Source organism: Anarrhichthys ocellatus, unplaced genomic scaffold (assembly GCF_004355925.1).
Source record: "Anarrhichthys ocellatus isolate YVR2014 unplaced genomic scaffold, GSC_Weel_1.0 scaffold14, whole genome shotgun sequence".
In the NCBI taxonomy this organism is placed as follows: Eukaryota; Metazoa; Chordata; class Actinopteri; order Perciformes; family Anarhichadidae; genus Anarrhichthys; species Anarrhichthys ocellatus.
In genome coordinates this window covers 3,497,021-3,510,467 of record NW_022280044.1, presented here as the reverse complement: position 1 = coordinate 3,510,467, position 13,447 = coordinate 3,497,021, and the positions used below count along the sequence as shown (strand labels likewise).

Sequence of the window (13,447 nt, the reverse complement as noted above, 5' to 3'; positions counted from 1 at the left end):
AATTGAACCATGGTCTGTCCCAGTAAAAAAAAAAAAAAAACTGATGCACTGAGTATTCCTGCATCCAACACAGACACGCGCACACATGCACACGCGTGCACAGCAAGACGCTGATTTGACCCATATGCGCATGCAGGTAGCACATAAATAACGTTTTAACTAAGATACGATTTGTATATCTTTCTTTGCATTTCCATCCGTGGGAAAGTGGTCTTAAATCAATGCTGCTGTAAAGACAAGTGTGTAAGACAGACTGGGGTCCACTAAATGCCGCCACCCACTCCTTTCCTTGCACACAAAGCCTGTGCGTAATTCCAAAAAAGCCATCCATCTCTTCCCCTAGCAACTCTGTCCCACATCACACGGTCTGGTCTGCTCACAAACCTGCACGTCTACCAAAACAACAAAAATCGTTGTCTTCGTGTAAATGCGTTTACAATTCGAAGATAAAAGCCAGGTGGAGAAGCTGCTTCGCCCTACTCACCGTTGGCGCATTACCGCCTCCACAAAAAGGAAATGGTTGCATCTTGTGTCGATGGATTCTTATTTATCTTATAAAATATCCCTCCAGCGACAGCCCGGCTACAACTGCGAGCAGAAACTGGTTCTAATCTGAGTGGCCAGTGTTTCTCACCGCTTCCTGGCTGCATTTGATCCGGGGGAGAGTTAGAAGCCTTAAATGTGTTGTGAGGGCACCGAGCTGTCAGACCTTTTGGCGAGTAAGATTGATCGCGCACAGGCTTCCAGGACTCTTTGTTTGGTATATAAGCAACAAACTGAGAGAGGCCTACCACTTCTCTTCTCCCCCTCTCTTACTCACCAAGTCATATATTTTTCAAATGAAAATAAAACATGTATTGCTTGACGAAAAACATCCCAAATGTGGCTTTCACGGATTATTTTGGAAGGGCAATGAAACAAAACACTGCAGGTTAGCCCCATTCAATAACAGCCATTTACATAATAACGCTGCAAACGGATTCATTGTAAATGGTCTATTCTAAACATGATGGTGGTTGCTTTATTACAATCTCATGTCGAATGGAAATACAATAAGATATTTTTCTCAGCGTTTTAGCTACTGTCCTCCCAGTAAACCCAAGCGTTTTCGTTTTCCACTATTATCATGCACATGAAACCATCCTTAATATTAGGATACTATTTAAAATAAACGTACAATTATTTCATCCTTTGGTTATCGAAAAAGGGGGCCATTACCAATCTTAAAAGAAAGATATCCTGTTTGATTAGCACAGTGTTTTTTTGTTGTGCACCACCATGGGCGCGCATGACCTCGTTATTAAATCGACCTTTTGTGGAATAAACGAAAAACATATGTGCTTTAATATATCTACAGAAGCCACATAAATAGCCCACAATAAAACAATGTTCATGACTGCGCATGCATAGACTACATGCGTGTGGGTCTTTCTTTTTTTTTCACAAGTTTCTGGACCTGAGCTGTAAATGTTAAACAGCTGTTATGGGACGAAATGGTCTGAACGTGTCATATCCGTCAGTATTAACTTAATGGATGGGCTTTTTATTGCTACACATGTCGATGGGTGCACTGCATATTTCATTATGCATCTTTGAACAATCACATCTACTCTGGAGTCCACACTCACTGAACAGACTGGATTATTGGGGGTTGTCTCTGTCGACTTCAGTCTCAATATCAGTTTTTGGCTTGTGTTATTTTTTCACCTCTGAAGCCTGACTCTTGCCTATATGAATAGCCACTGGCGTGAAATGTGTGTGTGTGTCTGTGTGCGTCTGTGTGTGGGTGGGGGCGTTCTCGACTGACATCCTCAAACAATACGAGAAAGAGGAGTGCACGAATCCGCGCACCCTATGCTGGTCTCCTTCCCTGTAATAGTGAGCGTCAGCCATTCTTAAAAAACACATTTTGTAGCTTAGTGGACTGGACTGGAAGGGCGAGAGGAGGATAAACTGAGCGGACAAAGATGTAAATAAAAACAGTCGTCCCCCAACTGATCGAGGCGTTCTTCATCAGCGTTTTTGGATCAATCAGGCAGACAGTGGCTCCTTTTGATTAAACCCTAAATTGTCATTGGGCAGAGGTAATCATGTGACAGGCAATTCCGTCCAATTTCAACCTTGTCTCCATGAATTCAATAGTTTAATAGTAGCTCGGTCCCCATACGGCCGTAATCAGTGATATAGAATAAAAACACCACCAGGATATTTTTTAATGACTTTTTCTTTCTCGTCCTCACTGAGCCGAAACATTTATAAAAATACGCGTGCAAACTTTCCTCGGCTCTCAGGGAGCGGAGATGAATTACGAATTCGAGCGAGAGAGCGGTTTTATCAATAGTCAGCCGTCGCTTGCTGAGTGCCTGACATCTTTCCCCCCTGTCGCTGATTCATTTCAAAGTTCATCAATCAAGAGCTCGACGCTTTCACGCCCGACACTGATTCCTCCTCCCTTTGAGCAGACCATTCCTAGCTTGAATCCGGGCAGCCATCCGCGGCACGGCCGGCCCAGACACAGCCCCGACGGATGCAGCCCGCTGCCCACCGCCTCCTTACCCCCGGAGTACCCCTGGATGCGGGAAAAGAAAGCCTCCAAGAGGAACCACTTGCCGACCTCCACCGCAACCACTATATCCAATGGACATGAGTGCTTTTCTCCAAAAGGTGGGTGATTTCAAAACACGGGCACTTTACTGCAAAAGTGATTACTATCTGTTGCTAAATTTGACATCAGTAACATACGCAGCCCCTCTCTTAAAAAAACAAATAGGCTAGATACGTTTTATTGTGATATGTTTGTGGTTATTGCTTTGCTGTGATTGTGGATGAAGCAAGAAAAAAAAACAGTTTGGGTAAAGTTTGGTGAGATGATTTATTCCCATAGCCGTAGCAGAGTTTTGATGTGTGACAGTAATGAAGAGTGATGGAGTGCTGTTGCCGAGGAGGGCAGCTGGAGCATTCATTAGTGTCCCACACCAGCATGGACCTCACTGCTTTTAGTCCACCGTGTTTGCTTCACGCTCATACTAGACGTTATTTTGTGTGTAAAACAATCCGATGAGTATCTCTATGCCCTAATGATTTTTGGGATAAATGGTGTACAAGCTATAAGCTTGGGTCAGTGGCTCCAGCGGCCATTTTGCTGCAGCGTGTTGTGAGCTACTCTCTGGTGGTTTGTGATAGCCATAATGTTAGATTCAGGAGCAGCGGGGTTATGTAACTGTTGTGTCCTGCGTTTTTAATCCCATGCTACCGTGATGCTTATTTTCCAGGCTCGCCTGAGATTGTGGAGAGTGGTGGGGGAGGAGGGGGGTCCCGTCGGCTGAGGACAGCGTATACCAACACACAGCTGCTGGAGCTGGAGAAGGAGTTCCACTTCAACAAGTATCTGTGCCGTCCGAGGAGAGTGGAAATAGCGGCTCTTCTGGACCTGACCGAGAGGCAGGTCAAAGTTTGGTTCCAAAACCGGCGCATGAAGCACAAGCGGCAGACCCAGAGCAAGGAGAACCACAACGGGGAAGGGAAAGGGCCGGGCGCCGAGGACGGCATCCACAGCGACGAGGACGACGAGGGCCCCCTGTACGAGCGGAGCGGGGCCCTGCTGGAGAGAGATACCTGCTCCTTTCAGAATAACTCTCTGAGCTCTACACAGCAGCTTCACAATAGCGAGTCCATGAGCTTTGCTGCTGCGCCGCTGAACAGCAATGACAAAAATCTGAAACATTTTCCCAACCCGTCACCCACTGTTCCAGGCTGCATGTCAACAATGGGCCCAGGCTCGGCATCTGGCCCGGACAATGGCGACAGTCCCCCGGCCCTGGATGTTTCTATACACGATTTTCAACCTTTCTCCTCGGATTCCTGCCTACAGCTCTCCGATGCTGCCTCGCCGAGCTTATCAGAGTCTCTGGACAGCCCCGTGGACATTTCTGCGGACAGCTTTTATTTTTTCTCGGAGTCCCTAACTACAATCGACCTGCAGCATCTGAACTATTAACTGAAATCAATCACAAAAGCTTTCTTTTTTTTCCTTGGGACAATACATATCAGGTTGTAATGGTATTAACTCTGCTGTTATTTGTATATTCGGCACATTTATTCTAATGATATTTGACTTGACGATTAATGCAAGGTAAGGCTGAAATGAAATCACTGAAATAGCTATACTCACGCGTGGCTTGTAATTTACATAACAAATTGTTCTCTTGGAATGATAATTATGAGTGTTTGTGAATAATTATACAATATTAGGCCTATGGAACCTGGTCATTTTATTTTTGTATAGCTTCCAATGTCTTGGATATTTTTGTTAGAATACAATTAACTTGCTACAATCCTTTTTTTCTGGTGTTTTGAGTCGTTTCTTGTTCTATTTACAGACTTCAATTTTAGCTTGAACTATTTATGGAGAAATTATGCAAAATAAAGAAGTAGGGCATGAAAAGAGAGACGTTATGCAAATTCAACAACAGGTTGGTAATGAATACAAATAGTCTTGATTGCGTTGAATTGTGAAAACACACACATGATTGAAATTTTAATGTGGAATTTAATTTCAACATGTTTTAAATAGTTACCTGAAACGTAAATTGTATTGAATTGTCTTTTTATATATAGCAGATCATTTTGGAATTTAAAACTTTGGTGAAAAAAACTTTTTTTTTGATATAGTAAAATTACTTTTAAATGTCTGATAATTAGCCGTTTATCAACTCATACTTGATGCAAAAAGTAGCATTTGTTTTGCTGAAAATGTTCCCCCAGATTTACACAGACATGTTGGCACTATATTTAAAGCTGCCTACAGAAACCCTACTGCAGATTATTTTTAGTTTAACCTTTAAACTTCATACTTTGGAGAGTAAACGCAAACACGCCAGCGTGGATCTTAACATGACAGGGATCTTAACATTGTGTGCATGATGCAGGCGAATACCGGAGCCATGTTTGCCTTCAGGAGCTCATAAATCACTCCGTGGCATGAATGAGACGGACATTAAGGAGACCAATTGTGGCGTAATGTGCACAAATAAAACCTCACTTACATTTTCATACGGGACTCCCCCAATTCCTGTGCTAGAAAGAGACTGAGTCCCCGCATGCGTTTGGCAATAATTCATTTTTATAGCTTCTTTAAACACGGCTGTGGCTCGGGGACCGCGGCAGCATGCAGTAGCAGGCTGCTGAGGTTATGAGGCTGCGCACTTACCCCGCGTATAGCTCAAACTCAAAACAGACTACTTTTCGACTAGATGTTATTCATCAGAGACACATTTACTGAAATTAGCTGTGGAGGGAGTATCATTAAGCAATATTTGGCTTATTTTATCAGTAGAGCTTGTGCAATTTATGGGGGATTTTTTTTAAACATTGTTTGGAGCAGTTCCGTTTAAATAGGAAGTCTGGAGTTCAATATAGGGATTATGAATGGTCTTGCTCTAATGTATTGCACTTGAGTTGACTTATGGGAATCAATTATTAGCTCGTGCACAGCTTCACTCAATAGGTTTTTCCACTTCAACAGCTTTATGTGTACACATCAAAAACAACCACCGGTTGCGACGCCGGCCTGTACGGATCGATTCAGAAACTCATACACAAACTGGGTGTTCAGCGGCGGTTTATCGAATAATCTGGAAGTCATAAGAAGCCAATCGACTGGTTTAACATACGTCTACTGGGTAACTCGAGTATGTGTGTGTTTAAGGAGGGGGTATAGTGGTGAAAGGGGGGTGGCAGATCCTCTACACTGCACTCCAGCAACCAGTGACTAACCACGGGGCCAGCATAACCAAATCATTCCGAGACAGCGCGCCTTTTCTGCTCACATGTGTTCACACAAAGAGCCAAGAAAGCTCCGAGGCCTGGCGAAGTTTTCACAGGCAGACAGACAAGGCAGGATCTCCTGCGCCCACTCACTACTGTTGCAGAGGCAGCTGGGAAGACAGAGAGGAGGGAGGAGGGGGGTAGTATTGACCCCACTGCGCTTTTTTTCACTGTTGGGAAGTTTGCATCACCTTCTCACTTTCTTTAAGTTCCATGAGTTTGAAGCAGCTGAAAACCATTTTGTATGAATTTGAAAAGTGGGCCATTTATATTTAGGCTGCTTATATCTAATATTGTTTACATCTAAATCCAAAAGCAGTGGTAAAATAAGTTTTCCGTTCCTTTACTTAGCAGGACTACACTAACACTCCGATACAAGGGAAAGACATTTTCAAAACTGTACTTAAGTAGAAGTAGAAGTATTGGCAGGTTATCATAAGGCAGCAGAATGCCCACTGCCAGTGTTGCCGAATCACATAGCCATACTATATTATCAAATTATTATTACTGATAATGCAGCTCCATTTTAATACTGCAGCTGGTCAGGGTGCTTCTAAATTTAATTTATTTGCAGTCCTGTTCTGTACTCAGTTCAGCCTAAATGTTCGTTTCTATCTATCTATCTATCTATCTATCTATCTATCTATCTATCTATCTATCTATCTATCTATCTATCCACACTTGACATATTTTGGGTGTTTAACCACAGACGACCATTGGGGGCGCTCATTCCTCCGTGTGATTATCTCCTCCCCCCTCCGTCCCTCCCTCCTTCTCCTTCTCCCCTCTCCGTTCTTTTCCTTCCTCAGTGAGAGGTTGTCTCTGCACTCTGCTATCGCTACTCTGCAGCTCTCCCACGCACGCTCCCCCCTACTCTGTCTTTTTTTTCAGCGCAGCTTTTCGCCATTAATTCCAAGCAATAAAGCAACAGCTTCATTTGATGAACTTAACAGGATAATCTGCCCACAGTCGCACCTCGGGCTGTATGTGCGCATTAGCTCTACATAGGGCCTCACATTATCAGATCATTTGATCACTACACATTCATAATGAATACACGTGGGAGTGAAATGAGAGTAGATGGCAGACCCTATGACCCCGGGAGAGGAAAAATGAATACTAAATCATCTTAATGTTTAATGGGTTTTCTTGTCGTTACTTCACCTGTGACCTCCCAGCAAGTACTGAAAAGCAACCAAACATTTCTAATGCGACCTTGATGGGGAGCAAAGTTATTAGAAAGCTCTCTTTGATTGAAATCGGGTACTTTTTGCCTGTCAGGAGAGAGAGCTTCCTGCCTCTCCCTCATTGTCACACTGTGAACATATTTGCTGAGAAAATCCCACACGGTGTTAAAGCGTGAAACACTTCGCATTGGAATGGGACACTAATGGCGCACATAGCCTGTGGCAGTGGCAGACACACACTGGGCTATCCATCCATCGAGGAGAGAATGACACCATTATACATATGACATCACGGCTGTTACGCGCGGGCGGATACAGACACGCAATGAGGGCACAAGCACAACCGCAAGCGCGCATACGCATCAACACATACACGCACATACACCTATTATCCTCTCTATTCCAAAAATACCGTACCTGAGGTCAGAGTGCTAGGTCGTCCTCGGAGAGGTTGCAGAGGGTGAAGCGTTAATCTTTCCCCGGGCGGGAGAGCGCGCAGCGGGGGTTAGAAGACGCCGAGTTTGCCGTTCACCGCTGTTAATGCGACCCCGGAGCTGTCCACCACCGTCTGCCTCCCAGCTCATTGTTTGCACGGCCAATACATTAGTGGCGACGCGCGTCACCTTGATCGACGAGCCCCTGGAATTTAAATAGCCACTCAAACACCAATCTGTCACCGGCTAAGGGGATAAGCACAAGTACCTCACTGGCTGACCCGGGCCCACGTGACAGCACCCGTTCATTGACGATGCGCCCGTGCGCCCCCCTCCCTCCTCTGATAAGGACACAGTATAGGTAAAGGTTGGCACGGTCACTTGGGGTAAGAGGGGAGAGAGGAATAGATCAGAGGGTGTCTGTAGAGCGGACGGTCCCTCGGTCCCAGTAGAACAATGCTATAATGAGCAGCTTCTTAGACTACTCGGTGATGAGCGGCGAAGGTGGCTCATGCTCTGTCAGGGCTTACCACTCGGACCACGGGATTACAACTTTTCAGTCCTGTGCAGTCACTGTCAACAATTGCGGGACTGATGATCGCTTCATGGGGAGCAAGGCTTCCCCTGACGGCATCTCTCATCAGCCGGGGTCATACCAGTCTAATGCGAGCTCTCTGGGTCTCGCCTATGGAGCCCATCCGGCCTGCAGCTCCAGCTATGGACCCCAAAGTTTCTGTGCTACGTATAATCATTACGCGCTCAACCAGGAAGTAGACTCCTCAGCGGGATTCCCCCAGTGCGGCCCACTGATGTACTCGGGTAACATTTCCTCCTCCATGGTCTCTCAGCATCGTCAAGGTTACAGTGCCGCCCCCTTGGGTCAACTGCAGTATGCCCATGCTGCCTACGGCGGCGGGCACGAGCAAGCAGCCCCTTTTCCTGGGTGCTCAAACCCGCTGTCACCACTGCACGCAGCTCACCTCGACGCTTGTTGTTCACCTTTGTCTGAGGGCGCATCTTCTGCACAGACTTTCGACTGGATGAAAGTCAAGAGAAACCCTCCAAAAACAGGTGCGTGCCAATGTGCCAGTGGCAAACATGTATATGTCTAAACCATCGGCTTACAAGTGAGCCAAGCTCTTTAAATGTAAGTGATGTCAGACAATGTTGGTAGATATTTTTGTGTGGGACACACTGGAAAATAAGCACATTTAAAGCCACGTTGTGGAGTTAAAATTGTATACTTTATTGACATTTGGTGATTGCCTTGTTGATAGTTATGCTATATAGGAAAAGACAGAAAGCTGGAAATAACTTGTATTGTACAATGCAGTTTCACAGATGCTGTATTTTAGTGGTATGTCCGTTAGACCATGTATGTGCACATTACAGCATATTTCAGACACAAACAGTTAATAGTCTAATAACTCATAAGTGCTGTGAGCAGACAACATGGTAACTTTTTTTCTCCAAGTTCACGGGTATTTGTTTCTCTGTCTGCAGGCAGGTCTGGGGAGTACGGTTATGGGGGTCAGCCGAACACGGTCCGAACCAACTTCACCACCAAGCAGCTGACGGAGCTGGAAAAGGAGTTCCACTTCAACAAGTACCTGACCCGTGCGCGGCGCGTTGAGATCGCAGCCGCGCTGCAGCTGAATGAGACTCAGGTGAAAATCTGGTTCCAGAACCGCAGGATGAAGCAGAAGAAGAGAGAGAAAGAAGGGCTGCTGCCGGCCAAAGCTCCGTCCTCAGACCCGGGAGAAAGCAGTCAAGAGAAAATGGATGATGGAGCATCAGAGAAATCTATCTCACCCCCCTCTACTCCGTCTCCCACATCCTCCACGGCGTCTGATCCTTACTCCTCCAACTAAGAACCAACTGCCCCTTTACCTATTCGGGCCGCATGGCGGCCTGTATGTACCAAAGCTCATCGCCAGTGTATCAAAGACAGAGTCCTGTTGATGGATGACAAATGTGTACATTTAGGAAGGATTAATGCACTATGTGAAACTTTGGACAATAATATGGACCATTTCTGAGTTATAGATTTGTTTTATATAGTGTATTGTTTTCGGAAGAACGATGACATTGCTGTCCAAACAAATAGGGCGATGGTTGAAAATGTGTCCTTTCTTTTGAAATTTGACGTTAAATACGCGTTCCACCACGACTATGATGGTGCAAAAGACATCCAGCTCCTTCCTTACACCTGCTCCTGACCAGTGCGGCTGGATGTGCCAATGTAAAGTCACAAAGCTGCCCACACAAACAAATACCTCAAATGTGCCAAAGTTGTGGGTGATTGAAGTGGATGTGGTCAAGGAGGCATCACACAATCAAATAGATGACCTCGTTTATTAATCGTTACAGAGTGCATTGTCATAATACCTCCTTAATCACTGTCACCTCTGTGTTTAAGGCCTGTGTGTTTGTGTGCCACGACTGGTTGAATGTATATTTTGTGAGAATCGCATGATGCGTAATGCTTTCATGTATTATTAGCGGGGCGCTGAGTTTTATCAGTTGGGGAACTGGTCATGTAAGGCCATGTATGTTCCAGGCTTTTATCTGTTGTCTATTTAATCCAGTGGAGCACTATACAATATGTTGTGTCCAGAGAGACGTTTACGGGTCAATCATGTGTATTAAAGTGCGTTTACCTCTAAAACAAACTATTCATCTGTGTCATTGCTAAGGGGAGAGACAGTTAGAGAGGCTTTTTTGAGTATTTCAAAGCAAGTCTTCCATCTAAATCCGCCAATCAGACATTTATTCTAGCTCCACAGACGAAAAAAAAGGAATCACTGTCCATTTTCCCTTCGTTTGAAAAGCTGCATGCGTCTCTTTTACGCACCACAGATTCTCTCAATGTATGCGGCCGTGCGCGCTCCCGTCCCCGGGGTAAAGAGTTATTGGCATAATAAAGGCATGTTTATCCACGGAGGAGATGAGAGCGCGGATGTCAGCGTCATTTGTGATGACAACCTTATCGAGCTGTTGGCTTATTGAGGGGACAAAAAATAAACTCTATGGATTAAAACATCGAGGTTAGGCTATCGACAAGGATGGGGCCCCACTGGCCCTGTCAGCGTTAACTCCTCAGTTCGCCAAGTCACAAGGAGGTGTCATCTTCCCCACCGGATGACAAGATGAACAGTGAAAACTTGCAGCACCTGCATGTCGCACAGTGAGCTACACATATTTGCTTTTACAAGTATTTCAGGTTCTATATTTACACCTGATTTGTTAATCTGCTCTTTAAAGATATATGCATTTTGAATGAATAATGGTCATATTGACTCACATTAAAAGTTGAATAACTTTTATTAATATTCATTGATATAAATCAAACACGTACGTCTAAACTGCATTTCAGAACATTTAGTTTAGTTTTAGTTTTACTGGCATTTTTTCAAGATAGTCTGCATCCTCTGTCCAGTTTCCTGATTCTTTTTCTAAAAAAAACGCCCAAAGAGCCATGATTAATGACAAATGTTCACCTGGGATCTACCTGCAGAGGCTGCTCTTTTGGAGCTGCGGAGACCTGCTAAGGCTGCAGCACAGGCTGCACAGTCTAATTCAGCAACAGCAAACACAGTAAGTTATGTAGCCAACCCTTTTTTAATTATCTCACATTGTTTTATATTTATATATATTGTTAATGCGTTGTATCAGGTGTTTTTCCGACATTCAGGACAAGGCTTGCTTTGTATGGAACACGTGAAAATGCTAGTTTGGTAACTTCAGACCCCCTTATTTTGTTTAGAGGAGTTGTTTCGGTACAAATAGTAAAGTACAGACGTGTTGCTCAAGGGGCCTGGTTGTTTTTCTCAGGTCAATCTGGATAAGAATGACGTGAAACATTATCTCTTTTATATCCGGGGAAAAAAAGATAAAAAGGAAGTATGCACTATGCAAACACTATTATTTGAACAAGAGGTCTGCATTTTAATCTAATGTTAATGCAATATACATTTCTAAATGTTTACTTTTTTAAATATGATATAAAGAATACTTGTACATTTTTTAAAGCAAATGGGACAGAATTGTGTTGCTGCGCCCTATTTTATATATCATTTAGATTTTTTTTGTTAAATCATTTAACATATTTTAAAATTATAGGGATATTGAGAAGTTTCGAATGATAGACGGATGAGAGCATATGGATTAGATTTACAAAGCTTGTAAATCATTTATTTCATTTCGAAATGTTATTGTCACATATTTAAACAAAGGAATACACAGTTCAATGCTAATATAGACTGATTTAAAAGTCTGTCAATTGTTAAAATGTTAACTTATTACGGCCAGAACTCCGTAAATGTTCTTGACAAATGATTACTTATCAAAACTCATCCAAAAATGTTAGAAATACCAAGATTTTAAAAATATTAGGGAAATGTTTATTTCCACTTAATCTACATATTTATGTATGCCAACGACTTTATTTAGGACCCTCGAGAATTATGCTTTTTACATTTTTCCTTTTAATCAGCAGCCACATTTATATCACATTTACACAGTGATTCCTCTAAATCTAAACATCTGGTGTTCTATCTTGCTTGCAATTACAAATCCCCCTTTGTGCAACAGGGACTGACAACATTTTGGCACATAGTTACTCATTTGGACACAGATTCTAATTTCTGATTTATTCTGTGTGTACGTGTTTGTGTGTCCAAACCTGACAACTTAAACTTCAACAAAATATAAGTTGAAGTAGAGAGTAACATGATAAAGAAAGTTGATTTATTCTCGCATATTTTAAATGGTTATTATATATTTTTTGTGGATTTTAGGATACAAATAAATGGTGAAATTAATGCATGTGTTCCTGGAGACACACCAAAATCTCCTCAAAGACCCTTGGGTGTTCCCGGTTCTTCCTCCATGATCCTGTGCGCTATGCAGGAGCCACACAGAGTAGATTAAAAACGCAGCTGACCCTCAAAAGAAACCACGGGGTCAATCCTCGGTCACAGTTTGAGTTTGTTGTCGCAGCACCACCCACACCTAAACAACAGTTAACAGACCACACTGGGCAAACAAGCACCTCAACAACGCAGTCACAGTCCAGCTCCGACGGCCTGTTTTACCAAAACACCATCAGACTCGATGCTAAATGCAAGAAATGACCTCAGAAAAGAAGATCTATCCGGACGTTTTACTGGTCCGACAGCCAGAATCTCGCCCCGCGCGGCTGATGGTTCCCATTAGAGCCCTCGGATAAACACAGGGACCGTGACAGATGTTTGACGAAAATCATTAAGGTTTTGTCAAGGAAGAATCGACGTTTAACACTTGGATTTAAAGAAAAGACGCAGAAACTATTTGGATATTTAATTTGCGCGTCCTTGATTTGACCCAAAATATTCTTGCGCCTTGTGCCAACCAGGCATTTGTGCCATGGAAATTATTTGGATATAATATATGAAAAAAAAATATTACTTTTTGATTTTGGTAAAATAAGTAAGCCCTTATAATAATAGCAACGGAAAGAAAGTGCTGTCCATTTGACATTGCGTTAAACAGCATCTCTTCTCATCTAAATATGAATTAGCATATTTCCCTAAAGATCTCGGGAAATACACAACTATTCTGAAACTTTGTAATACAATTTACCAATGATGTTAAAATATTTAAACCAATTGAAGATTTCATCTCAAACATAAATGTATGTATGTTTTATATACAACAAATATAATTTCGGATAACCCAACAAGAGAAAAAGTCACCACAAAGCCTAATATAGAAACATTGTTTCTATATTAGGAAGAACTTTACAGTCTGTGCCCATTCTTAGATATATTTAAGCAAATGCGACCTGAAATAGATATTTAAAGGAGTTGCTTTCATTTTAGCAAGAATTACAGTAATTACGAGGAAATGCAATTCCCCAATATTTAGAAATAAATTGATCTCCGATTTATATGATAATAATTTTGATGGGCTTCTAATTTACCACTAAATTATGTGTCATCAAAATAATCTCTTAATCGT

At 42.9% G+C, this 13,447-nt stretch overlaps 2 protein-coding genes across 2 annotated transcripts; both read left to right on the top strand.

Moving 5' to 3' along the window:
• Positions 1-2,287: 2,287 nt before the first annotated feature.
• On the top strand, positions 2,288-4,332 carry LOC116387176 (homeobox protein Hox-A2a). The gene is made up of 2 exons (XM_031854058.1): positions 2,288-2,664; positions 3,273-4,332. The coding sequence occupies exons 1-2, from the start codon at positions 2,301-2,303 to the stop codon at positions 3,995-3,997; spliced, it is 1,089 nt and encodes a 362-aa protein (XP_031709918.1). The 5' UTR covers positions 2,288-2,300; the 3' UTR covers positions 3,998-4,332.
• Positions 4,333-7,905: 3,573 nt separating this feature from the next.
• hoxa1a (homeobox A1a) lies at positions 7,906-10,000 on the top strand. Its single transcript, XM_031853895.1, has 2 exons — positions 7,906-8,518; positions 8,951-10,000. Exons 1-2 carry the CDS (start codon positions 7,912-7,914, stop codon positions 9,316-9,318), a joined length of 975 nt encoding a protein of 324 aa, XP_031709755.1. The 5' UTR covers positions 7,906-7,911; the 3' UTR covers positions 9,319-10,000.
• The last annotated feature ends 3,447 nt before the right edge of the window (positions 10,001-13,447 follow it).

What these genes read in the sequence shown, in the direction of transcription:
- LOC116387176 (XM_031854058.1), top strand. Translation starts at nt 2,301, where the DNA reads ATGAATTACGAATTCGAGCGAGAGAGCGGTTTTATCAATAGTCAGCCG. An exon ending in TGAGTGCTTTTCTCCAAAAG is followed by an intron (nt 2,665 to 3,272) that starts GTGGGTGATTTC and finishes CTTATTTTCCAG; the next exon opens with GCTCGCCTGAGATTGTGGAG.
- hoxa1a (XM_031853895.1), top strand. Translation starts at nt 7,912, where the DNA reads ATGAGCAGCTTCTTAGACTACTCGGTGATGAGCGGCGAAGGTGGCTCA. An exon ending in GAGAAACCCTCCAAAAACAG is followed by an intron (nt 8,519 to 8,950) that starts GTGCGTGCCAAT and finishes CTCTGTCTGCAG; the next exon opens with GCAGGTCTGGGGAGTACGGT.